At 47.1% G+C, this 24287-nt stretch overlaps 2 protein-coding genes across 2 annotated transcripts in view; both read left to right on the top strand.

The window, feature by feature from the left end:
- The first annotated feature begins 1036 nt into the window (after nucleotides 1-1036).
- LOC122748242 (carcinoembryonic antigen-related cell adhesion molecule 3-like) lies at nucleotides 1037-13275 on the top strand. Its single transcript, XM_043993912.1, has 5 exons — nucleotides 1037-1216; nucleotides 2133-2480; nucleotides 10680-10812; nucleotides 11421-11470; nucleotides 12890-13275. The coding sequence occupies exons 1-5, from the start codon at nucleotides 1153-1155 to the stop codon at nucleotides 13273-13275; spliced, it is 981 nt and encodes a 326-aa protein (XP_043849847.1). The 5' UTR covers nucleotides 1037-1152.
- An 8062-nt stretch (nucleotides 13276-21337) lies between these two features.
- Nucleotides 21338-24287, top strand: part of LOC122748241 (netrin receptor unc-40-like) — a 49177-nt gene continuing 46227 nt past the window's right edge. Inside the window, 2 exon segments of the mRNA XM_043993911.1 lie at nucleotides 21338-21401; nucleotides 22336-22695. Of these exon segments, the coding sequence (XP_043849846.1) occupies nucleotides 21338-21401; nucleotides 22336-22695 (424 nt within the window).

Below are 24287 nucleotides of genomic sequence, written 5' to 3'. Positions count from 1 at the left end.
GATTTTGAACTCAGGTACTCCTGACTCCAGGGCCGGTGCTCTATCCACTGCGCCATCTAGCTGCCCCAGTGGTAGCCATTTCTAAGGTGGAGTGGGGAGAGAAAAGGAGGGGACAAAAGGAAGTTATGTTATAATTTTGTTGTATGTCTGAAAGTAATAGCCAGACTAGATACTAGATTTTCAGTCTCATGCTTACTCACCTTTTTATTGTACTATTTTATGAAACTGGTAGTTTTATTCCACAAATTAAAAAAGAGAGGGGAAGGCAAAGAAGATAAGGAAATATTAAGATGCTGAAGCACTTGGGTTCACAGAGCCTGGGTCACAAATCCAGCCACAGGGTGACCTGGCTGCCAGCCAGCTCAGGCATACACAGCACTGCTGCCTCTCCTTCCTCTCTTCCTGCCAAACCTCCCTCTACTTGCTCCCACTATAGGGGAGGAGACTGTAATCTACATCATCCCCTATTCCTTCTCCCCAACCCTATTGAAAACTCCCAGAAGGCACAGTAAAAGCCTTGAGAAAATCCAGGGCACTCCTCCCTAGCCTGATAACAGAGAGAATTCTAAGCACTCTGGGCCCTAGAAGCCTGGAATAGGGATCCATACACATTGTTTCTGCCCACCATTCTCTGTGCTCATTCTGGGGTCTAAGCAGTCTCTATTTGGGGAGGCAAATAAGGAAGAAGGTCAGGAGGAAGTAGAAATCAACAACAGATAATGTGAAGTAACCCATGTTCCTCTTAGGGACAAGACTACTTCTCTATGGACTGTGAGAGGGATCTGTGATGGGGAGGAGTGCCTTGGGTGATCCAGGAAGCCACAGCAGCAGCTGGGAGGGGAGGAAAGAGGAAGAAAGGGGAGGGAGGTGAAAGTCAGAGGCCAAGTCCCTGCCCTGTGGGGACCACCTCATCCTGGCAGATAAAAGAGCTCCAGCCCTGCAGACAGAGACCTCAGTGCCCTGGAAAAGGAGAAGGAGACAGAGCAGACACAGCTCCGGGCTGCAGGCAGGGACAGCCTTAGTCTGGAGTCAGCAGGGACACCTCCAGGGGCTGCCCTTGGGCTCCGGATAGGGAAGACAGAGCTCAGGAGGGGAAGGCAGAGATTCCTGGCAAGGACAGAAGTGGTCACACACAGTGGGCAGCACAGACTGATGGAGAGAACCTTGGAACCTCCCCACAGTGTAGGCAACCCCTGGAAGGGGCTCCTGATCACAGGTGAGACACCAGCTTTGTTGGAACCCAGGGGAGGAGAGGGAGCCTGGGGGATTCTGGCCCAGACAAAGAAAAGATAATCAAGACAAGTACCAGGAGGAAGGAAACCAGTCCCAGGGGGTCTGTCCCAGAAACAGTCTCTGCTGCCCTGGCCAGGTGTGTCTATGCTGAGCCAGGGGCAGAGGGGAAGTAGCAGCACAGGGTTATCAGTCCCCATTCCTGAGACTCAGGGCAACATCCAGGCCTGGAGCTGAGCAACCTCTAAATATGATAGGGGCATCTTTACAGTCAGAGGAGACCTGGGTGTGGATCCCAGCTCTGATGGTTACAAGCTTGGGACCTTGGACAGGTCACTTACCCCTCTTACCTTGTGTTTTCCCGGAATACCATCTTCCCCTAGGACTGTTTTGAAGCCCAATTGTCAGCTTTAAAATGTATCCAGGTAAATGTTGTGAGAAATGTTGATCTGGATTCAAATGCTGCCTTTGCCATTTCTTATTTAACATCAGGTACATGTGTTACCTTAATTGGGCCTCAGTTTCCTTAATTTTAAATTGGGAGTATTTGGTTCAAGGATTGCTAAGTTTCTGCAGGTCTAGGATCTGATTTCTATCCTCAAGCACAACATTTTATTGACTCATTTCTCTCTTCAGTGTCTTGCCTTCCACATTGGCAGGTTCTTTCTCCATCAAGAATAATAAGGAATATTCAAATGTGGCATGGACCAAACTCTCAGATGCTCTGCAGACACTGATGCACAGGCACATGAATCCCCTTCAAACATCCCCCACTGAGCCCCAGCACACCCCGTGGCAGGCTTAGCAGCCCCCACACTTACCTTGGGGACAGCTCAGTGACCTGGGCCTGTCAGGAGGGCAGGGGGACCCTGCTGACCTCTGCCTCCTTCCTCCCCTCTCAGCCTCCATCCTCAGCTGTTGGATCCAGTCTGCTCAAGGTTCACCTGTCACTGTTGTGCCAATTCTTCCCTATGGGACAGTGGGTGGCAGTGTTATCTTGGACATCTGGGGGTTCTCAGGGGAGGCTCTCAGCTATACTTGGTACAGAAAGACAACAGATAACTCCAGGATCGCTGTCTACCATGTCTCTTCTGGAGTGCAGAGACCAGCAGATATCAGGGAGAAGGTGTTCTCCAATGGCTCCCTGCTCATCCCTGACCTCACCCTCAGTGACACTGGCTTCTACATTGTAACTATTGTTTCCAGCAGTGGCACCGTATTAACAGCAGGAGAACAATTCACAGTGTATGGTAAGTGCTGCCCTTCCCTTGGGCCATGCCTCACCCCACTGCTCTCCCTCTGTCTGGGCTGAGAGCTCTGCCCTAAGCACCTTACCCAGGGACCAGGTGAGTACAGAACAGGACCCACCCCCACAAAAAGTAGGCCAAGGAGGTGAGAACTCCCAAACCCAGAGCAGCCTGGTCTTGGGTCCCAGAGAACACAGGAGAACTCAGAGGCCCTGGGCATTGAGTCTGTGGGAGGTAACTTCCTTCTTCCTCTCAGCTTTCTCAGGCCACACTGTGAAAGTAGGAGGCCCCCCGGGAGCTCAGAATGGCAGCTGCCCCCTCAGTTGGGCCTGAAGAAGGCAGCCTGTTCCTGAAGTTCACTTGCCAAAAGACATTTAAAATGCATGAGGCAGGGGGTGCCTTGTTGGGAGAGGGGACAGTCACTGACCCTCCCTTGCCAGCTGGGCCCAGCAGAGCTCACACCCAAACTACACACTCCCCAAGAGCCTGGCTGCCCGGGTGTCCCAGGACCATGTGGATGCCTGTTCAGCCTGAGGATCCCAGGGCTGGGAGAGGGACCCCAGAGGGAGGACACCTGTATTACCTCCATTTTCTAGAGGAAAGGCCAAGTCAGAGGGGCCCAGGCTTCCCTGAAGGACAGATTGGGACAGAGGGGCCCAGCTCCTGCTGAGGTCTCAGCTGGATGAGGAGAAGACTAACACCATGTGGGGAGCAAAGGGGTCACTTGGGGCACTAGACAAGAACAACCTCCCCAACCAGGAGAGCTTTCCAACTGGGGAATGGGTTAAGAAGACCTACAATTTATAGAGGGCCTGATGCTGGCCAAAGTGCTGTGTGGGGCATATTTCACATGATTCTCTCAAAGGCCCTGTGATGTAGGCACTATGTATTTGTAAAGGGAGAAAATAAAACTGAGAGAGAACACTTGGCTAGAGTCACCCAGCTGGTGAGTAGATGAGGCAGGATTCGAATTCAGGCCTTGCTGACCTCCATGTCCACCATTCCATGCTGTGGACACCCTATATGCCTCCTATCATGAAGGTCACCTCAGGAGACAGTGACCTCCTGACTTCTGGGAGTCTTCAAGCAGAGACTAGATGCCCTTTTGCCAGGGGTGTTTCAGTGCAGATCCCTCATCAGGCCTGGGTTGGACAAGGTGACCCCTGAGCCCCTGAAGCAAAGACTCCCAGAGGCCTCTGGGGGATTTCTGGGTCTGAGGTTGGGATATCTATGGGGGTGGGTGACAGCCTAGGACACCTGGGCTTTTTCCCATGGGTGTCATTCTGGAAATCATCCTGGGCATCTTTCTGTGGCCAGATGCTTTCAGTGGCTACAGGGTGAGAGGCAGGAGCCAGGGTTTGGGGAGGGCCCTGCCAGTCGTCCCCAGGGGCCTTTCTGTCCCTCAGCTCCTGGGCAGAGGATATTGTGGGAGGAAGAACCAAGAATCATCCTTCTGTTATTCACAAGCATTTATTAGGCACCTACTATGTACAAAGTCACTGGGCTGGGTATGGGACGTAAAAAGCCAAAAATAGAAATCTCTGCTCTCAGGAAGTACACATTCTACTGAGGAAACATGTAAACATTTATGTGGAGTAAACATGAGGACAAAAGGGATCAGTTCAAGACTGGAGGTTTCCTGGGTAGAGGGAATCCCTGGGGGACCCAGGCACTGCACCAGTACAGGTTGCCAACTTGTCTGCAAATCCTGGTCTTGCAGAACCAAGGTCAAGCTGCTTTCCCCTGTTAGGAAGCCGCCCCGGGCTCACACCTTCAGTGACCAGACCCTTGGTACAGAAGGAGGCAGTGGCAGAGAATGGCCTTGATCTCACATCCCCCTGTGCCTGAATCTACTGTCCTGTCACTGTCCAACACTGCCTTTTGTCTTTCATATGATGGAATGAAAGACATTTACATTTAAAAAGTCCCAGAGACATTCAAGGAAGAAAGTGCAGAGTCTCCTCTATCTCAGGACTGAACTACATGGTTTCTTCTGCTTGGTCAAAGACAAGTTACAATGAGGGGCCACAGTTTCCTCATCTAACAAGGAGGCCACTGACCTATATCAGGGGTTCTCAGATTTTAGGGGGCCCAGAAACCTGTATGGGAAAAATTACTATTGTATTTTCATTTTATTTTTCACTTTCCTTTGTAATCCTTTTTGTATTTCCTTTTGTGAGTTTAAAACCAGGACTCTGAGAAGCGTACAAACACTTCCCCAGATTATCTGTCCAAGGGCCTTATAGACAAGGGAAGTGATGAGGCAGCAGGCCAAAGCATCTCTGAGGTCCCTGCCAGCTCTGAATCTGTTATAACCCTATGAACAGTCATCCAGGGTTTGGGAGGGCAGGGCATGGACCGGGTGACAGAGTACATAAAAGGGGTGGAAAGGAGTGGGATGAGATAAGGCTGCAGGGGAAGGATGGCTCAAGGGGGTAAAGGGAACTTCCATATCAGTTAAAGGACTTTGGCTCTGAGGAAGGAGGTAATAGTGATCCCCTGAAGATCCTTGAGGAGACTAGTGACATTACCAAATATGCCCCCATTCCCATTATTTTCACATTGGTTTGATGGGGGTATTGGAGGGGCACAAAGAAAGGTAGAGAAACCCAGTTATGCAGGGATGATGGAATCCTCCACTTAGCCCTGGAATAGGACATCAGATAAGCTTTAGTGCAGCCCTCTCAGTTCACAGAGGAGACTGAAGCCTTTGGAGGGAAAGAGACTTGGCCAAGGTCACACGGGTAAGAAGGAACAGAACCAGGATTTGAACTCAGGGCCCTCTAAATCTAAATCAAAAGCATTTCTACTATTCCCCTACTGTGTGAAGGTGGAATGTGTCCTTCTCCTCCCTCTCCATGATCCATCCTTCTTAGCTCTTGTCATACATGCTCAGGGCCCCAGGAGAGAGCATGACCTCAAAGCCTGCCCTCTCTCCCTCCAGCCAAAGCCCACTTTGTGACCCCTGCCTCCTTATAAAAACATAACAGCTCATGTCTAAGCAACACCTTATGTTCTACAAAGAACTTTTCAGGGATGGCCTCATTTGATCCTCCCAACAACTGTGAAGTGGCCACTATTATCACCATTTTACAGGTGAGGATCCTAAGGCACAGGCAGGTTAAATGCCTTGCTGGTAAGTCACATAGCTGAGTTAGAATTTGAACTCAGATCTTTCTAAGTCCAACATTAGTCACTCTGACATGCCAGGCATAAGACTCTTCGGGGATGTCAAGGCATGTCCCATAAAAGTGCTACTGTGGCCTTCTTTCCCAGGAGGATGCTTACTGTCTAGCATGTCCTCACCTCCCCTCAGGGATGGATAGTTGACCTCAGCCTAGTCAGTTTCTCGGCCAATCCCACTTGGTTTACTGGATTCAAACCTCCCTCAGTATCTGTAAAAGATGAGTCACACTCTACCTCACACTAAACCTCTTATCATGAATGAAGGGAAAGACTGAGAACTCTATCAAAACAGGGAAGAAAGTGGGTCAGGAAAACTCAAATATATGTAATTTAGTCCTGTTTGGAAAGTCATCCCTAAATATCTGGGGAAGGATGACCCAAGAAAGGAGTCCTGTGAGCCTGCTGAATTACCAGGGATTACTGAGGGGCACACAGCTTTACTAGGGGCAAGGCTGACCTGCCAACTACAGAGAATGCAGGGATAAGGAAAAGCTGGTATCTGGGGCCTCCACAGGTCATGGATGCTCAGGGAAAGTCAGTCCTACTTGGCTCAGCTTCCTTGTGTAACAAGACATCTTATGTTGTAGGAGAGGGAACCCCTAGGGAAAGGAGACAGCCCAAAGCAGGGAATTCAAGAACATTCTGTAAATGGGTATGATTTGCCCCTATGGGCAAGACACAGGCCGGGGACAGAAGATGCTCCTGTGGGTTAGTAACCCCTGGACTTCAACCAGGACCTCTGCATGCAGCTACTAAGTGATCTATTCTCAATCTCTTGCTTTGCCTTTTTTCCTTTGGACCTGAGGTAATGTTTCTCTCTCTGAGCACCAGGTCCCCATGGCTTTTCCCTAGCCATTCCTCTCAAGCCTTCACCAATATCCCCATCGAGGTGTGGAGGTGACCCTGGCTGAGATCAAATGAAAATTATTTGGGATCAATGTCAGATCCTTCCATTGGGTACAAAAAGTCCAAAGCATAAATAAGCATGTGTACAAAAGGGGAAATTGCTAGTCACCAAGAAATAGGAAAACCATTAAAGAAAGTAGGGGTGGTTGGCTAAAAGAAGGGGAGATTGGGGTCAGGCAGGACACCTGACTTTTGGATGCAATGGTAAATTACCTAGAGACCAAACTCCCATGAAAGATGGGATCATTATAAAAATCCAGAATCCACTGGTGAGAAAGCTGTTCATCTGACAAGACCTGGGGGGTCTGAATGGACTGCAAGCTTAATACTTGGGTCAAAGGGAGAAAAAGGCAGCCAACAAACCTAATGCAATTGAAGCATGTTCACTTCCAAAGGTAAGGGGATAACAGTCCTTCAGGACTGTCCAATGGCACCCAGAGAATTGGATTGATTTATAGAAGACAAAGTTTACAACAGACATGAGTATACTGGAGAGTGTCCAGAGTAAGGCAACCAGGTTGGTGAAGGGTCTGCTGTCCATATGATCTATGGGTAAGCTGAGGGAACTGAGAACTTTACCCTGGAGAAGAGAAGGCTTGGGGGAGATATATGATAGCAATTTGCTGGACTGTTCCATGTGACCTCAGAGGGCAGAACCAAGAGCACAGAGGCAAACAGATATGGAGAATAGTGAATGGCCTATAATGTCCCATACAACTGTACATTCTGTGCTTCCATGGAAAACTCCCTAATAGCTAGAGCTGTCTTCTTCAGTTTGCTAAACTGGAAAATGGAAAGAATTATACTCTCTACTTCCCAGGGTTGTTGAGAAGATAACATTGGATCACATATTATTTAAGATACTTCATGCCAATAACAACGATCATAACAATGAGGATAATAATAGCATTTCTCTAGTACCAACCATGTGCCAGGCATGTAGTAAGCACTTCATAAATGCTTATTCCATACTCCCATCCCCACCTGACTCACTACACTGTGCATATCCCAGGACCTCTATAGAGGATGGGATAATCCAGGACCCCACTCCATCCCCTGCATTTCCTACTCACCTTACATACCATCACAACCATAGAACCAGGGGACACATCCCTCCCCATGGTGACAGGGTCATTACTTTATGTCAGTAATGGAAGTATTTGCACTAGGATTTTGGTGTTTTTGCAGTGCAGACATGACCTGGTGAAGTAACAAGCCAGTCACTCTCACATTTCTCTCTTCTTTTTCTCTCCTCAAAAACACCAGCCAAACCTAACATCACTGCCAGCAGTACCAACATCATAGAGAATGGCACTGTGGTGTTCACATGTAGCCCAGAAAATGAGGGGATGAACATTCTGTGTTCTTCAATAACCAGCGCCTGTCACTCAGTGAGAGGAGACATTTGTCTAAGAATAACCAGACCCTCACCATCAAGAGTGTGAAGAGGGAGGATGCTGGGTCCTATCAATGTGAAATCTGGAAGCTAATCTGTGCCCAAACGAGTGACTCCCTCACCCTGACTGTGAACTGTGAGTGACTCTGAGTCTTCTCCCACTCTTACCCTTTCCCCAACAGTGACTCACAACTCATTTCCCTTCCTTCTTTACACAGATGGACCAGACCACATTGTGATTCTTCCAAGCCCTGAGAGTAGGGAGATTGAGATCAGATTCAAATATCCACTGATCTTAGCATGTCATGTTGACTCTTACCCACCTGCCCTGTATGAATGGCAAGGCAATAGCACCATGAACTCTGACTTCTTTGGTAACACCTATGTCATTAAAAGTGTATCTTGGGGGGCAGCTAGGTGGGGCAGTGGATAGAGCACCGGCCTTGGAGTCAGGAGTACCTGAGTTCAAATCCGGCCTCAGACACTTAACACTTACTAGCTGTGTGACCCTGGGCAAGTCACTTAACCCCAATTGCCTCACTAAAAAAAAAAAAAAAAAGTGTATCTTGGGAAGATTCTGGAAGTATACCTGTTTGGCAAAGAACGATGTGACCAACTTAACAATTTCTAAGGATGTCACAATCAGGGTGGTCGGTAAGTGGTCTCTCCCTCCTCCCTTCCCTCAGAGAAGTTGCTTGGTTTGGACAAGGATATGAAGCCAGGAGGAGGAAATCAGGTCCATGAAGGAGGGCAGTTTTTCATGGTGAATTGGGAAAGGACATGGAAAGAAATAACCTGATTCTAAGGATTGTAGTAAAATTTATAGTGAATGTCAGTTCATTTACTGCAATTTTCTAGTTGGTAAAAATGGAAAACAACCTTTCTGTCTCCTATAATCATCTTAGAACCTGTCATGTACAGTAAAATTCATTGATCATTCAACAAACATGTAGGGGCAGACCCTATGCAGAGCACTATACCAATCACTGAAGGAGAAACAAGGTTTAGCTAAGACTCCAGTTTTAATTTCAAGGCCCTTACAATCTAGTAAAAGGATCAGAGCCCAACACAGGTAATTGGTACACAACATTACATGATATGCATACTTAAACTCTGGCTACAAAATAAAGTGCAATAGGAAATCTGGGGAGAAAGTCCATTCTCCTTGGTGGGGAGAGAGGGTGAGCAGAAATCAAGACTGATTTCATAGAAGAGCTAGCACTTGAGCTGTTTCTTAAAGGAATGGGAGGGGAAAACTATAACAGTCCTAGCGAGACAAGGAAGAATATTCTATTTCTTTGGAGAAATATCCTGAACCAAGATTCAGAGCTGGGAAAGTACAATGCAAGACTCTAGAATATAGACCAGTGCAGCCTGAGCAGACAAGGCTGTCCAAGAGAAAGATTAGAAGCAGTAAGGCTGCCTCATTGTTCTTAAGGGTATTGAGTGAGTGGCTCAGAACACCAAAGATAATTAAGTAGATAAAAGGAGTCATTTGAAGCCTAATTAGCAGTAAGAAGAGGAAATGATCAGAATCATATCTGCTTGGTGTAAAATTCATCAATACTGGGCAGACCAGTAGGATTGAAACTGACTCTCAAGGCTCAGAGTTTTGTTTGATGTGGCCATTGTCACATCTCTACTCCATTTGTGACTTGGTTCAAATAACATGGATGTGTAAAAATCTGGGAAACCTAAAGTTCATCAATGACAATACATAGAGCACATGACATACAAAGATCAAGGACATGGACTGGAATAAAGATTAGATGCAGAAAAAACAGAAAGGAGGCTGTTGAAAAAATCAGATGGATACAGATGAGGGCATAAGTCTGGCCAGTTTAGTGGGAATGGACATAAAGGTAAGATCACAGGATTTAAATCTGGGATGAGTTTGATCATCTAGCCTACAATGCATCATTTTATAGATTGGGAAATTGACATCCAGGGAAGAGAAGGAACTTGTCCAACATCCCAAAAGTAGCAAGAGACAGGGTCATGATTCTAATCCAGGTCTCCAGGTTTCAAACCCAGAGCTCTTTCTGTTTCAGTGCACTGCATTTCAGGGATGGAATGATTTCAAGGTTTTCAAAGATAAAAGTGACATGATCAAGATGGTATATGAGGACAAGTAGATAGGAACAGTGGTATGAAGGATGAATCAGAGAGGTAAGAGAACAGAAGCAAGAACAATGGTTGGAAAACTACTGCCAAAATTTGGAAGAGTGTGTGGGGGTGGGGGGTTGGAAGAGAAGCCAAGAGGACAGGGTAGATAAGAGATATGCTCTCCAAAGAGAATGAATGCAAATAACCATAACCTTATGGTTAATGATTTGTCAAATGTGAGGTTTGAAGGAGAGAAAAGGTCAAAGATATTTTGAGATTTGAACCTAGATGACAGAAAGATAGATTCTGCCATGTACTGAAATAGAGAATGGTAAGGAGGAAACCATGATGTCAGAGATCTGTATGAAGACTTCGATGTGCTTGCCCAATATTCAGGAGTCCCCACTTAGTTGTCAGATAAGATGCAATGTTACCTTGCCAAAGGCATACCGAGGCCATGAGGAGCAAAGGCTAAGTCGGCTTCATTGATTAACAAGCATTTCTACAGTATATAATGAATGCCAGGCTCTGTGCACAACTGCCAGGCACTTCATGTTGGAGACCCCTGAAAAACATCAAGGTTCTTTTTCTCTTCTTGTCCACAACAGACATGTCGCCAGGAAAAGGTAAAGGCTCCTCACTCGCTGGGGGAGCCATTGCTGGCATTGTGATTGGAGTCCTGGCTGGAGAGGCTCTCATCCATACCCTTCTCTATTTCCTGCTCTTCAGGAAGACTGGAAGGTAAAATGTGGTTCCTGTGGTTGTCCTTCCTCCTAATCCACCTCCCTAAATATGGGAGAGATTCCAGCAAGGTCTTCTGCACCCCCTACCCTCTTCTAAATCTAGTCTACCTCCCTTTCCCAAAGTCCTCCTTTTCAGCAATAATGGCCTTGGGTGGCCTCCTTCTCTGGACTTTCACTCTCCCCCATCCCTCACCTTTCATTGCCTCTTAGTAACAGCTGTTCACTTACCCACTGGTTAAGTAACTAAAATTAACCATTTCTCTCAGACACAAGACAAGGAAATGCAAATCCAAGAAGGTACAGAGGGAATGGAGGGTGGGAGACACATGGTCAAAAAAGAGAGGTTGCTATTGACAACCTAGTGAGAAATCAAGTGGAGGAAGAGGCCATGGAGGCAGATCTAGACTCCATGGACAAGGGGAGTAGAAGACTAATGGTACCTAATGGTGAAGAAACTAACAGTGAGGAGGTTGTATTTATGGTTAAGACATGAATCCTGGGGGAATGCAAAGAAAAACCTTAATTCTACTCCCATCACCCCTTCTGGCTTGGGGAACTTTATTACTTTGATTGGGAATCAGTCCCACATGTCTCTTCTTTCTTAAGGGCCAGCAAACACCACCTTTCAGAGAAGAACCATTCAGCACACAAATGTGGTGGGTAAAAGCACCAAACAATGAAACTAGCACCTAATGGTGGTCTTCAGAGATTGGGCTCCAACCACCATCTTCTTTCTTTATTTTAAGGAGAACCTAGATGCTGTCCTCCTAAGGATGGCCAACTCCCTTTGATTTTCTGTGCTAGGATGACCATGAAGCCTCATACAATGTGACTCTGAAAATCCTCCTCCATTCAATTCATTTTAAAGAGTATTTATTAAAACATGTACTCACCAGGCACTGTCACAAACCCAAAGACTTAGAGGACTAAGAGCTAAGTTACTATTTGTGCAGGGCCTGGGGATGGAGACTCTCAACACTCTCCACCCCCTTTTCTGCTCCTCTGCTCACATTCTGACTCTGTCCTTAGCATCAGTGGGTCCCGGGGCAATACGCTTATGCCACAATTCCCTCCTTAGTGTAGGGCTGGAGCAGCTGCCTCATTGGGCCCTTCCACCTCTATAGCTAGGCTCCAAGGCAAGATGGCTTTCAACACAACATCAGAAACATTGTGCATTTTTCCCATCCCCCACGGGCTGCCGATCCCACAGGAGTCCTCCCCAAATGGCTGATCTGCTCAGGATGAGCCTCCCTATACTCAGAGACAGAATCCCTTCCAGAATGGAAGAACCTCACAGAGTGGCCCTGTCAATGGCACAGCTTTCAGCACCTCTGGGTCACCTCCTGGGCTTGATGAGTTACAAGAGCCAGGGGTTGTGATTAAAAGGATACCTTCCTCTCCCTCATTGAGCCTCTGTTCTCTCCAGCAAGGCAGCTTCAGAGATGAGTGGGGATGACAACAGGGCCCAGGCAGAGCCAGACTCCAGAAGGTCAGGTCTTAGAACCAAAGACCTTGAAATCTGATCAGATGTGACAATGCACATCCCATCATGACATCTTAAAGCCACAGAACCCCAGAACCCTACATGACAAAGACCTGGGGGTTTCTTCACTGGGCATTTTCTCTGCCTATTCCCAATACCTGGAACACTCTCCCTCCTCTCCACCTCCTGGATTCCTGGCTTCCTGGCTTCCTTTGAGTTCTAGCAAATGTTTCCCCCTCAAGAAACCTTTCCTAATTCCACTTAACTCTGGTGCCTTAACTCTATTGATTATCTCTCTGATGTATCCTGTCTAGATCATGTTTGTACACAGTGTGCAAGTGATCTCATCCTTTAGACTATAGTCTCCTTGAGGGCAGGAATTGTCTTCTGCTTTTCCTTGTACGTCCAATGTGTACCACAGTGTCTGCCACATAATAGGCACGAAATGCAGGTTTATTGACTGAATCTGCGGGGAGGTGGGAGGAAGAAATTCTCCTGTGTCCTCTTCATCTGTTTGCTGAGTGAGTAGGGGAGGGAAGGAGGAGGAGTCAGTCTGACAAGGAATTCTATGTCTGAGTCTCTCTCTCTCCAGGTGAGGATGCCAACATGTATGAACATAGTCTTTACCCAAAAGGCTCAGCTCTGCCTGCACAGGTCAGGACAGAAGGTCTCCTTCTATCACTTCCAGGACTTTGTGGTGTCTGTCAGGGAAGGGGACCCTTTGTGCAGATCTGGAATCCTGACCCTCCTGCCTGGTTCAGCTCAAGGGCCAGCCCCAACAGGAGCCTACCCTGCTCCTTCCTGTTGCCAGTGTCCTCCCTCTGGTCATCCTTCTGTATATGTTTTGTAACGGATTGTCGGCTTACTAATAGCCTCCTCTGCATAGAGTACTATCTCTATGAATTCAACACCTTCTCATTCTTCTCTGTTCATTCAATGAATAAAGGCATGAAGGAGGAAAAGTCACTCATGAAGTGAATGATTCATATTCAGATCATATTCAGTGCTTACTGTGTGACAATCATTCTGCTAAGTGAAGAATTTACCAATACATGTCAAAGTGCTGATTATCCTCAGGGAGATTAGATTTAAATTCAGGGAAATTCCACTTGTGCCATTTGAATTATTGGGGGGAAGCCTGTCTGTGTTCTATGTTATTGGGGAAGTTAGCTGGGGTTACTAATATATTGGTACTTACAAAATAGAGGCTATTGCACCAGTTTCCGCAGCAAATGTTTATCAAATAATATTGTTAGAAAAGAGTTGACCACATTTAACACAAGCTGAAAACCCCCAGCATCAGAGAAAAACAGAGACAGAGAAAGAGAGAGAGCACATGGCTCCAAAGTAGAGTTTAGAGGTCCTACATTACAGAGAGAGAGAGACAGAGAGAGAGAGAGAGAGAGAGAGAGAGAAGAGAACCCATAGCTGGTTCACCCAGGGTTCCCAGATGCAAGAGAGGGTAAGTTTCTTGGGGACCAGATGAGAGGCAGCTCTTTCACACTACTCAGAGCAAAGTGGCTAGCATCATTCAATACCATTGGTTGACGGGACCTGAGGGTGGTTCATATCAAAATGAGGGGTACTGTGCTAAGAACAGGGTAGAGTAAAAGACAGACCCTCTGTAGGGAAAAGTGTTTCAGATAGGTGTGGTTTCTATTGCCTCTACTGAGTAAGTCTGATGTCTAATGCACCTTTGGGGCTGGCTCTGAGAAACCAGCCAGAGTTCCTGAGTGGGGGTAGGGTCACTGGGTCTCCCCAAAATCACATTATTAGTCATCATTTCCTCTCACACATAGGGAGAAATGGTGCCCAGATAGGGACATTTTGCTTTGGGAAACTACAGGGCTGGCAAAGGAAATCAAAAGTCACGGGATAGTTGTTGATGGTTCCAGAACTTGAAAGCAGGAGGGAAGGGAAGGGTAGGGTGAGCAACTCCAAGTTGGAAGTTCCAGGAGTAAAAGGGTCAAGTCCTGGTGGATTTGTTTTGCGGATCAATCATGGCAGCTGGTGACAAGCAGTCTGGGAAGGGAATGACTCATGGTTACAGATCAAGGCTTGGGTGGTGGGTACCTGAAGAGTCAATCACCACTCAGGACAGAGAGATTCTTATAGCAGGAGTTCCAGGCAGAAATAGAATAAATCTTTCCAGGATTTATGGCATAATGTCTGGCACATAGTAGGTGCAAAGTTCTTAGTGAAGGGATGCAATGTGGGATGGGCTACCTAGGACAGGGTGTCCTGCTCCACACTGGGAGTCTCCAAGGAAGGCTAGATGACTACTTATCACATGAGTTGTAGAGGACATTGGTGTTAGAGTTTGTCACACTAGATGTTCTTGTAAGTCTCTTCTAACTCAGAGGATAAACAACTATGAGATCTCTAAGGCCATTGCTGATTGTCACATGTCACAAGGGTCCTTCTACAATAAGCATTCTCTGTCATAAATTCCTTTCCATCTCTGTCTTTTGGAGGCTCTTACTAGCTCTTGTTTCCCCTTCCACAGGTCATGGGCTCCTCCCCTGCTCCTTCTGAGAGCCCCTATCAGGTATGTGTACAAGGGGAGACCAGACCTCACTCAGGGACCAAGGCAAATGTAAAAATATTGGTGGAGGATGAATTTCTTATTTTTCATGAGAGAGGCAACAGGAACCAGGCCAGGATGGAGGGAAGTAGGGACAGGGTCTGAAGAGGGAAGAGTCCCCCTAGTGCCAGCCTCTATTCTGGATGCCAGTGACATTTCTTCTCTCTATCCACAGGAATTGGATATCACCACAGCACATGTTTATGATGAGATTGATCCCTTGAAGAACCCTCAAGCCTAAGGAAGAGAAGAAAGTCCCTAGGGATGTTGGGACAGCCTTTCTGTTTCCCTTCATAAAGGAGGGTTCAGAGGCATCTCTCAGAGGAGAAAGCTGAGACATCTAGATCAATGCAAAGATCCACCTGGGGGGGGGGAAAGGGCTGTATTGGGGAAGAGGGAATACTTGCAGGGTGCCAGGGACACCCAGATCTCTCAGACAAAATTAAGAGGAATGAAAGAAGCTAGAGCTCAGTGTGCCTGAGCTGCTTAGAAGCCAAGGCACCTTGTGGAATATTTGGGTCCATAATCTGTTGCTCCCCAAGTGCTTCAATATTTTGAATCTTCCATATTTTTCTGTCTTCCTTATCCATGTAAAAGACCATTTAGAAACTTCCATGTTTATTCCTACTGAACTAAGCTGTAGATGACCCATCCTATCAGAATGGTCCTAAGATGTTGAGATTCTCAGAGTCAAAATCTTCTCTCCTGAGGTTTCATGAAACCAGGAATGTTTGGTCCTAGACAACATGATCTCAAATATGGATAAGATCATCGGGGTCCACCAGAGGCAGAAGAGGTTGATGGCAGTGGAAACCCCAAAAATGTATGAAGAAAACATTCCCAGAAGGCCAATGGCGCCTACAGGGAACAGGGCCATTCATGGCAGAAAGAAAGTCCAGGAATGGCCTCTGATGAAAGGGACCCTTGGAGTCCAGTAGTGAGCCCTCCTCATGGAGTACTTCACTAAAGAAAGAAGGGACTTTCAGGGTCAGGAGCTGAGTGGCAACCCTTAGCTACAGAGATCCTCAACACAGGAACCTCACCACCATTTTGTTTGTACCCAGTCCTTTCAGGGAAGCTTTATTTATCAGAGAATTCACCTCATATTTTTGTTTTTAGACAGGATGTTTTGTACCAATTGTTTTTATTATTTCTTATCAGTAAATGTCTTTGTTATCTTTCTGTCTGGTTACTAAGGGGGAGCACAATGGTAGGAGCTCATGAGAAATAGTGCTAAAAACCCTTTACAGCTGTGAGAAAATAGTCATAAGCTTCCATCTGGGGCCCTAAAAGTCAGCAGTGAGAGAAGGAGTTGGGTGAGGTTCTACACTAACAGGTGGGTGTACCAAGGGGAACAAGGACAAAAGAAAGAGCTGTGAGTACATGAATGTTTATAACAGCTGTTATTGCAGAAAAGAACTGGAAACAAAAATTGCATCCCCTCCAGTGGGACAAGGATTAATCAACTGTGATGTATGAAGATCATGGAATTTTGTTGTGTCATAAGAAATGTTATTTTGATGGATTCAGAGAAATATGGAGGGAATTATATCAAGTGATCCAGTGAAGAGAGAACAGGGAGACCAATTCCTAGAGTAAAAACAAGAATAACAGAGGTGAAGACATCCAGAAAGCCTCAGAATTCAGGCCACTGAGGGTCCAATCATGAATTAAAAGATGACAGATGAAATGTGGCTCCCACCCTTTGGCCAGGGGGGCAGTGGGCATAGCCATTGGTAGACTAAATTCAGCTTCCCTGGCAGATCAGGGGATACACAGGCTTCTAGGCTTATCCTCACAGAGCAGAGGGGGAAGGAGGATGAGGAGCCCATTATAAATTTGTCCTCATTGATCCTGCAGGACATGGCCCCAAAACGTCTAGAACCAAATGCCCTATCCTTCCAAAGAACCCTACTGAAACCTCTTAGGTAAATGGAGTAAGAAGCTGTGTCCTCTCTCACCTGTATTTCAATAGTCCCATAGCTGAGCCTTGGTGGTACATGAAGCAGAGGAACATGGAACACTGGATTTTGGTCCAGAAGACCTAAATCTGAATCCCAGCTTTTCTGTTTCTCCCACTGGGCCCCAGCACAAGCCACTATTGTCTTTGACTTCCTTTCTTCCATTGTCAAATGAGGTTGTAGGATCAGTTCATCTCTGTTGTGCCTATTGCTCAGTTATGTCTAAACCTTCCTGAGCCCATGGACCATAGCACAGCAGGCCTTTCTATCCTCCACTATCTCCCAAAGTCTTCCATGACACCATCCATCCATCTCATCCACTGCTCTCCTTTTCTTCCTTTTACCTTCAATGTTTCCCAAAATCAGGGTCTTTCCCAATGAGTCCCATCTTCTCCTTCTGTGGCCAAAGTATTTGAGCTACAGGTTCAGCTTTCAACCTCCCAGGGAATAGCCTGAATTCATTTCTTTAAGTGTTGTCTGATTTGAACTATTTGCTGTCTAAGGGACAGTCACAATTCCTTCTCAGTCCAACAATTCTAAAGTGTCACTTCTGCCGTGCTCAGCTTAGAGAGTCCAACTCTCACAGGCATTCATCACTACTCAACAAAAAGGATAGATTTGACTATATGGACATTTGTCCGCCAAGTAATGGTTCTGCATTTTAGTGTGCTGCCCAGATTCGCATGACTTTTCTTTCAAGGAACAAGTGTCTTTTAATTTAAAGGCTATAGTCACCATCTCTAATGATCTTGGAGTCCAAGAATATGAAATCTGACATTGCTTCCATTTCTTCTTTCACTCTTTGCCAGGAAGTGATAGGACTAGTTGCCATCATCTAAGTTTTTTTTTCTTTTTAGTTAAGCTTCACAGATCAAACTTTAATTAGGCCCAAAGAGTTACTAACCTATCTATGTACCCTTTGATGCAGCAATGTCACTACTTGCTCTATGTCACAGATGACTGGGGGAATAGGAAAAGCACCTATAGCTTCTAAAATATTTAAAGCAGCTCTCTGTGGTGGTAAATGACTGGAAATTGTAGGGATGATCATGAGTTGGGGAATGGCGGAACAATTTGTAGTTGATGATTGTAATAGAATACTACTGTACCATAAGAAATGATGAACACAATGATCTTAGAAAAACATGAAATGACTTGCATGAAGTATTGAAGAATGAAATGAGCAGAACCAAGAGGACATTGTATACAGTAAGAGCAATATTGTTGTTTTTTGTTTTGTTTTTTCTTTTAGTGAGGCAGTTGGGGTTAAGTGACTTGCCCAGGGTCACACAGCTAGTAAGTGTTAAGTGTCTGAGGCCGAATTTGAACTCAGGTACTCCTGACTCCAGGGCCAGTGCTCTATCCGCTGTGCCACCTAGCTGCCCCAGCAATATTGTTTTAAGAAGGACTTTGAGAGAATAAGTTATTTTGTCTATTATAAATACTCAAATTAACTATAAAGGGCATATGAAGAAAGATACTTTCTGCATCCAGAGAAAAAACTCATAAATAGAATTATATGTTCAATAATTTTATATGTGTATGTATGTGTCTATGTGTGTAATGGTAGCCATTTCTTTTTTTTGTTTGTTTTTTTTGTTTGTTTGTTTTTTTAGTGAGGCAATTGGGGTTAAGTGACTTGCCCAGGGTCACACAGCTAGTAAGTGTTAAGTGTCTGAGGCCGGATTTGAACTCAGGTACTCCTGACTCCAGGGCTGGTGCTCTATCCACTGCGCCACCTAGCTGCCCCCTATGGTAGCCATTTCTAGAGTGGAGTGGGGAGTGAAAAGGAAGGGAAAAAAGGAAGTTACATTATAATTTTGTTGCGTGTCTGAAAGTAATAGCCAGATGTACATAGTAGATTTGCAGGTTCATGCATACTTACCCTTTTATTGCACTATTTTATGAAACTGGTAGTTTTATTCCATAAATTAAAAAAGAGAGGGGAGGGGCAGCTAGATGGCACAGTGAAGAGAATACCAGCCCTGGAGTCAGGAGTACCTGAGTTCAGATCCGGCCTCAGACACTTAACACTTACTAGCTGTGTGGCCCTGGGCAAGTCACTTAACCCCAGTTGCCTCACAAAAAAAAGAGAGGGGTGGGGCAAAGAAGATAAGGAAATATTAAGATGCTGAAGCACTTGGGTTCACAGAGCCTGGGTCACAAATCCAGCCAAAGGGTGACCTGGATGCCAGCCAGCTGAGGCACACACAGCACTGCTGCCTGCCCTTCCTCTCACCCCTGTCAAATTTCCCTCTTCTCTGTCTCTTGGCTAGTTTTCCCCTTGGCTTTTAGCTTCTTCCCAAGAGAGTTCCCTATACACATTATCTTAATGAAGGGAAGCAGCCAGGCTGGGACATCATCTCTAAGGACTCCTTATTCCTTCATGAGGTTGGTTAGTTTTGTAGGGGCCAATCTTATGAACATCCATACTCAGCCTAGCATCTACCGATTAAGGAAGCAGTTGTCACAGACATCCCACAAGGGCAGGGAACCCCATGGGGGTCTCTTATCCTTACCTCTTTTATCTCCTTCTCTCCTTCCTGGCTCAGTGTCTTGGCTCCATCAGTAACAAAAAGTCCATCCCCAACCTGCATTTTTGCATCTTCCTTAATGCCTTTGTGAGGGCTGGGCATCATAAGGACCTTAGATTTGAAGGTGGAAGGGGCTTCTGAGGGAAGCTAATCTGGTCTTCTCTCTTCAAAGAATAGGAAACTGAGGTATAAGACTGTTTTCCCAAGGCCATAGAGGTATTTATCACAGAGGCAGAATGTGAGCAGAATAGGGGAATAGGGAGTGAACAGGGTTGAGTGTCACCATCCCCAGGCCAGGCACAAAGAGTCACTTAATTCTGAGTCCTCCAAATATAAGGGTCTGTGACAATGCCTATGAGTGTTCAGACTCATAAATACTGTTTAAATTGAACAGAGTGGAGGACTTCTGGAGGCCCGGAATCGTATCCGTCTTGCTCATCTTCCTACTACAGAAAATAGAAGAGAGTTGGCCTTCATGGGAAAAATAGCTCCTACCTTCTCCTTTCACAGACAAAAAAGGATGCTGTGGTCAGAGCCATATGTCCCAAGGCTCCCACAAACTGCAGCTTTCTTGGGTTGGGGCCTTTACTTACTGTGCTTGGTGGCTGAGCGGCTCTTCTCTGGAAGGTGCTTTTTCTGGACCTGAGGAAAGAACAGCCCCATGGGAATGACCCTCCTGAACAGGGTACCTTGGCTTTTTGAGCCGAAGGGACAATCACAGCAAAGCCCAGACATCCCTTTTGAAAGCCCTCAAGCTTCATGTCTTCTCCCAGGGCTCTAGGCTTCTTGGCCCTCTCTGAGGCCTTTGGCATGAATAAGGATCTCCTCCTTCTCCTCATCCTCAGTTCCTTCACCTGCAGGTTCTTTCTCCCATTCATGCTGCCTCAGGCCCAGTGCTTTCCCAAAGCCCTTTCCCCTCCCCTGGGTTCTCTTTCTATAACCCACTAAGAGGCTGACAGCTCCTCCCCATGTCTCTTTGAATCTATTGCCCACCCCCTCTCCCTGTCCTGCCTGCTGCCTCTCCATTCTTTCCATCTCTGCCTAGACATCATCTCTGTTGTTTGGGGCCTGGGAAAAGTCTAGGTCTTGTCTCTTTCCTCAAAAAATGAGGAAGTGAACATTGTTTCCCATCCTCTTGTCTCCAGACCCAGCCTTCTATCAACCTAGCTGGGAAGTTGGGGGAGGGGTAGTAAAGTAAGATGCCCTCTATCTGCTCCCACTCTAGGGGAGGCGACTGTCATCTGCACCATCCCCTATTCTCTCTCCCCAGCCCTGTTGGACCCTCCCAGAAGGCACAGCAAAACCCTTGAGAAAATCCAGGGCACTCCACCCAAGCCGGATAACAGAGAGGATGCTAAGCACTCAGGGCCCTAGAAGCCTGGAATAGGGATCCATACACATTGTCTCTGCCCACCATTCTCTGTGCTCATTCTGGGGTCTAAACAGTCTCTGCTATGGGAAGCAAATAAGGAAGAAGGTCACGAGGAAGTAGAAATCAACAACAGGTAATATTGAGTGACCCATGTTCCTCTTGGGGACAAGACTACTTCTCTATGGACAGTGAGGGCAATCTGTGCAGGGAGGGGCTCCCTGGGAGACCCAGGAACCACAGCAGTAGCTGGGAGGGAAAGAAAGAGAAGTAAAAAGGAGAGAGGAGAAAGTCAGAGGCCAAGTCCTTGCCCTGTGGGAACCACCTCATCCTGGCAGATAGAAGAGCTCCAGCCCTACAGACAGAGACCTCAGTTCTGGAGAGGAGGAAACAGAGCAGACACAGCTCTGGGCTGCAGGCAGGGACAGCCTTGGTCTGGAGCCCAGCAGGGACAGCCTTAGTCTGGAGCCCAGCAGGGGTACCTCCAGGGGCTGCCCTTGGGCTCTAGACAGGGAAGACACAGCTCAGGAGAGGAAAGCAGAGATTCCTGACAAGGAGAGAAGTGCTCACGCACAGTGGGCAGCACAGACTGATGGACAGACCCACAGAAGCTCCCCACAGTGGAGGTAGCCCCTGGAAGGGGCTCCTGATCACAGGTGAGACACCAGCTCTGCTGGAGCCCAGGGGAGGAGAGGGAGCCTGGGGGATTCTGGCCCAGACAAAGACAAGGGAATCAAGACAAGGACTAGAAGGAAGGAGACCAGTCCCAGGGAGACTGTCCCAGACACATTGTCTGCTGACCTGGCATGGGGTGTCTTCCCTGAGCCAGGGGAAGAGGGGAAGTAGCAGAACAGGGCTATCAGTTATCATCCCTGAGACTCAGGGCAACATCCAGCCCTGGAGCTGAGCAACCCTGAAGAGACTAAGGGGGTCTTTATCGTCAGAGGGGAACTGAGTGTGGTTCCCAGCTCTGATGGTTACTAGCTGCAGGACCTTGGACAGGTCACTTAGCCCTCTTAGTTTCAGATTAAATACCACCTTCCCCAAAGGGCTGTTTTGAAGCCAAACTCTGTCATCCTTAAGATGCATTCAGGGCTTTTGAGAAATGCTCTCACTAGGTTTGGGGCCAGCAGATCTGGGTTAAAATGCTGCCTTTTCCATTTCTTATTTGATTTGGGGCACGTGTTACCTTATTTGGGCCTCAATTTTCTTAATTTGAGGCAGGGATCTCTAAAGTCCTGTCCAAGTCTAAGATCTGACTTCTATCCTCAACAACAGCAATTTATTGATACATTTCACCCCACCCCCCAATGTCTTGCTTTCCACGCTGGCAAGTCCACTCTGAATCAAATCTTTGGAAAGTGCTAAAATGTGTCAGAGACCAAACTCTCAGATCCTCTGCAGAGACTGGTACTGACAGACTGATGCACAGGCAAATATATCCCCTTCAAAAATATCCAACTGAGCCCCCAGCAGACCCTGGCCCAGGCTTAGCAGTCCCTACCTTTACCTTGGGGACATTTCAGTGACCTGGGCTTCTCAGAAGATCAGGAGAGACTGATGACCTCTGCCTCCTTCCTCCTATCTCAGCCTCCATCCTCAGCTGCTGGATCCAGCCAATGTCTGCTCAAGGTGCTCCTGTCACTGTGGTGCCAAGTCCTCCCTATGGGACAGTGGGCATCAGTGTCACCTTCAACATCCAGAGCTTCTCAGAGCAGGCTCTTGTCTATGTTTGGTACAGACGGACAACAGACAACTCCACCAGGATTGCTAGCTACCATGTCTCTTCTGGAGTGCAGAGACCAGCAGATATCCGGGAGAAGGTCTTCTCCAATGGCTCCCTGCTCATCCCCAACCTTACCCTCAGTGACACTGACCTCTACATTGTAACCATTGTTGATTCTACAGGCCTGATAGCTGCAAATGCTAGAGGACAATTATGGGTATATGGTAAGTGCTGGGCTTCCCATGGGCCATGATTCACCCCAATGCTCTCCCTTTGTCTGGATTGAGAGCACCACCCCCAAGGTCCTTAGCCAGGGACAAGGAGATTCCAGAGCAGGACCCACCCCCACATAAAGTAGACCAAGGAGGTGAGAACCCCCAAAACCCGGAACAGCCTGGTCATGGGTCCCAGAGAGCGCAGGAGAGCTCAGAGGCCCTGGGCAGTCAGTCTGTGGGAAGTAACTTCTTTCTTCCTCCCAGCTTTCTCAGGCCACACTGTGAAACTAGGAGGGGCCCCTGAGGGCTCAGAATGGCACCTGGCCCTTCCAGCTGTTCCTGAGGCAGGCAGCCTGCGCCTGAAGTTCACCTGCCCCAAGATACTTAAAAATGCATGAGGCAGGGGGTGCCTTGTTGGGGGAGGGCACAGTCACTGACCCTCCCTTTCTAGCTGGACCCAGCAGAGCTCAAGTTCAGACTACCCACTGCCCAAGAGCCAGGAGCCTGGCTGCCCATGTGCCCAGGACCGTGGGGATACCTGTTCATCCTGAGGTTCCCAGGGCTGGGAGAGGGACCCCAAAGGGAGGAAAACTGTATTACCTCCATTTTCTGGAGGAGATGGTCAAGACAGAGGGGCCTAGGTTTCCCTGAAGGACAGAGTAGGACAGAGGGGCCCAGCTCCTGCTGAGGTCTCAGATGGATGATACGACAAATTCAATTTGGGGAGCAAAGGAGTAATTTGGGCTCCAAACTGGGACAACTTTCGCAAGCAGAAGAGCTTTCCATTGGGGAAATGGATTAACAAGACTCCCCATTTATAAAGAGCTTGAAGGTATGCAAAGTTCTCTATATATTATATTTCATTTGATTTTTTCAAAGCCCCTGTGATGTTAGTGCTATTTTTGTAAATGAGGTCAATGAGACTGAGAGATGAAGTGACTTGGCCAGAGTCACTCAGATAGTCAGTAGCTGGGGCAGGATTCAAATTCAGACCTTCCTAACCCCGCCCCACCCCCACATCCAGTATTCCATCCCCTATATGCTCTAGATGCCCCCTACCATGAGAGTCACCTCAGAAGATAGTGACCTCCCCAGCTCTGGGACTCTTCAAACACAGACTAGATGATAATTGGCCAAGGATTTTTGAGTGCAAAGCCCTCATCAGGCCTGGGTTGGACAAGGTGACCTCTGAGGTCCCAAGGAATTCCAGAGTCTCTGGGAGAGTTCTGACTCTGAGGTTGTGATGTCTGTGGGGAAGGAGTAACTGCCAAGTACATCAAGGGCTTTCTTCCATGGAGGGCATTCTGGAAATTGTCCTAGGGATCTGTCTGTGGAAGGATGCTTTCAATGGTTACAGGGTGAGAGGCAGGAGTCAGAATTTGAGGAGGGTCCTGCCGACAATCCCCAGTGGTCTGTCACTCGGCTCCTGGGCAGAAGATATTGCAGGAGGAAGGACCAAGAATCATCCTTCTGTTATTCACAAGTATTTATTAGGCACCTACTATGTACAAAGTCACTGGGCTGGGTATGGGGTAGAAAAAGCCAAAAATAGAAATCTCTGCCCTGAAGGAGTATACACTCTACTGAGCAAACATGTAATG

This window comes from Dromiciops gliroides, chromosome 3, assembly GCF_019393635.1.
Source record: "Dromiciops gliroides isolate mDroGli1 chromosome 3, mDroGli1.pri, whole genome shotgun sequence".
NCBI classification, from domain to species: domain Eukaryota; kingdom Metazoa; phylum Chordata; class Mammalia; order Microbiotheria; family Microbiotheriidae; genus Dromiciops; species Dromiciops gliroides.
The sequence above is the reverse complement of the archived record's forward strand: the minus strand, read 5'-3'. Positions and strand labels throughout refer to the sequence as shown.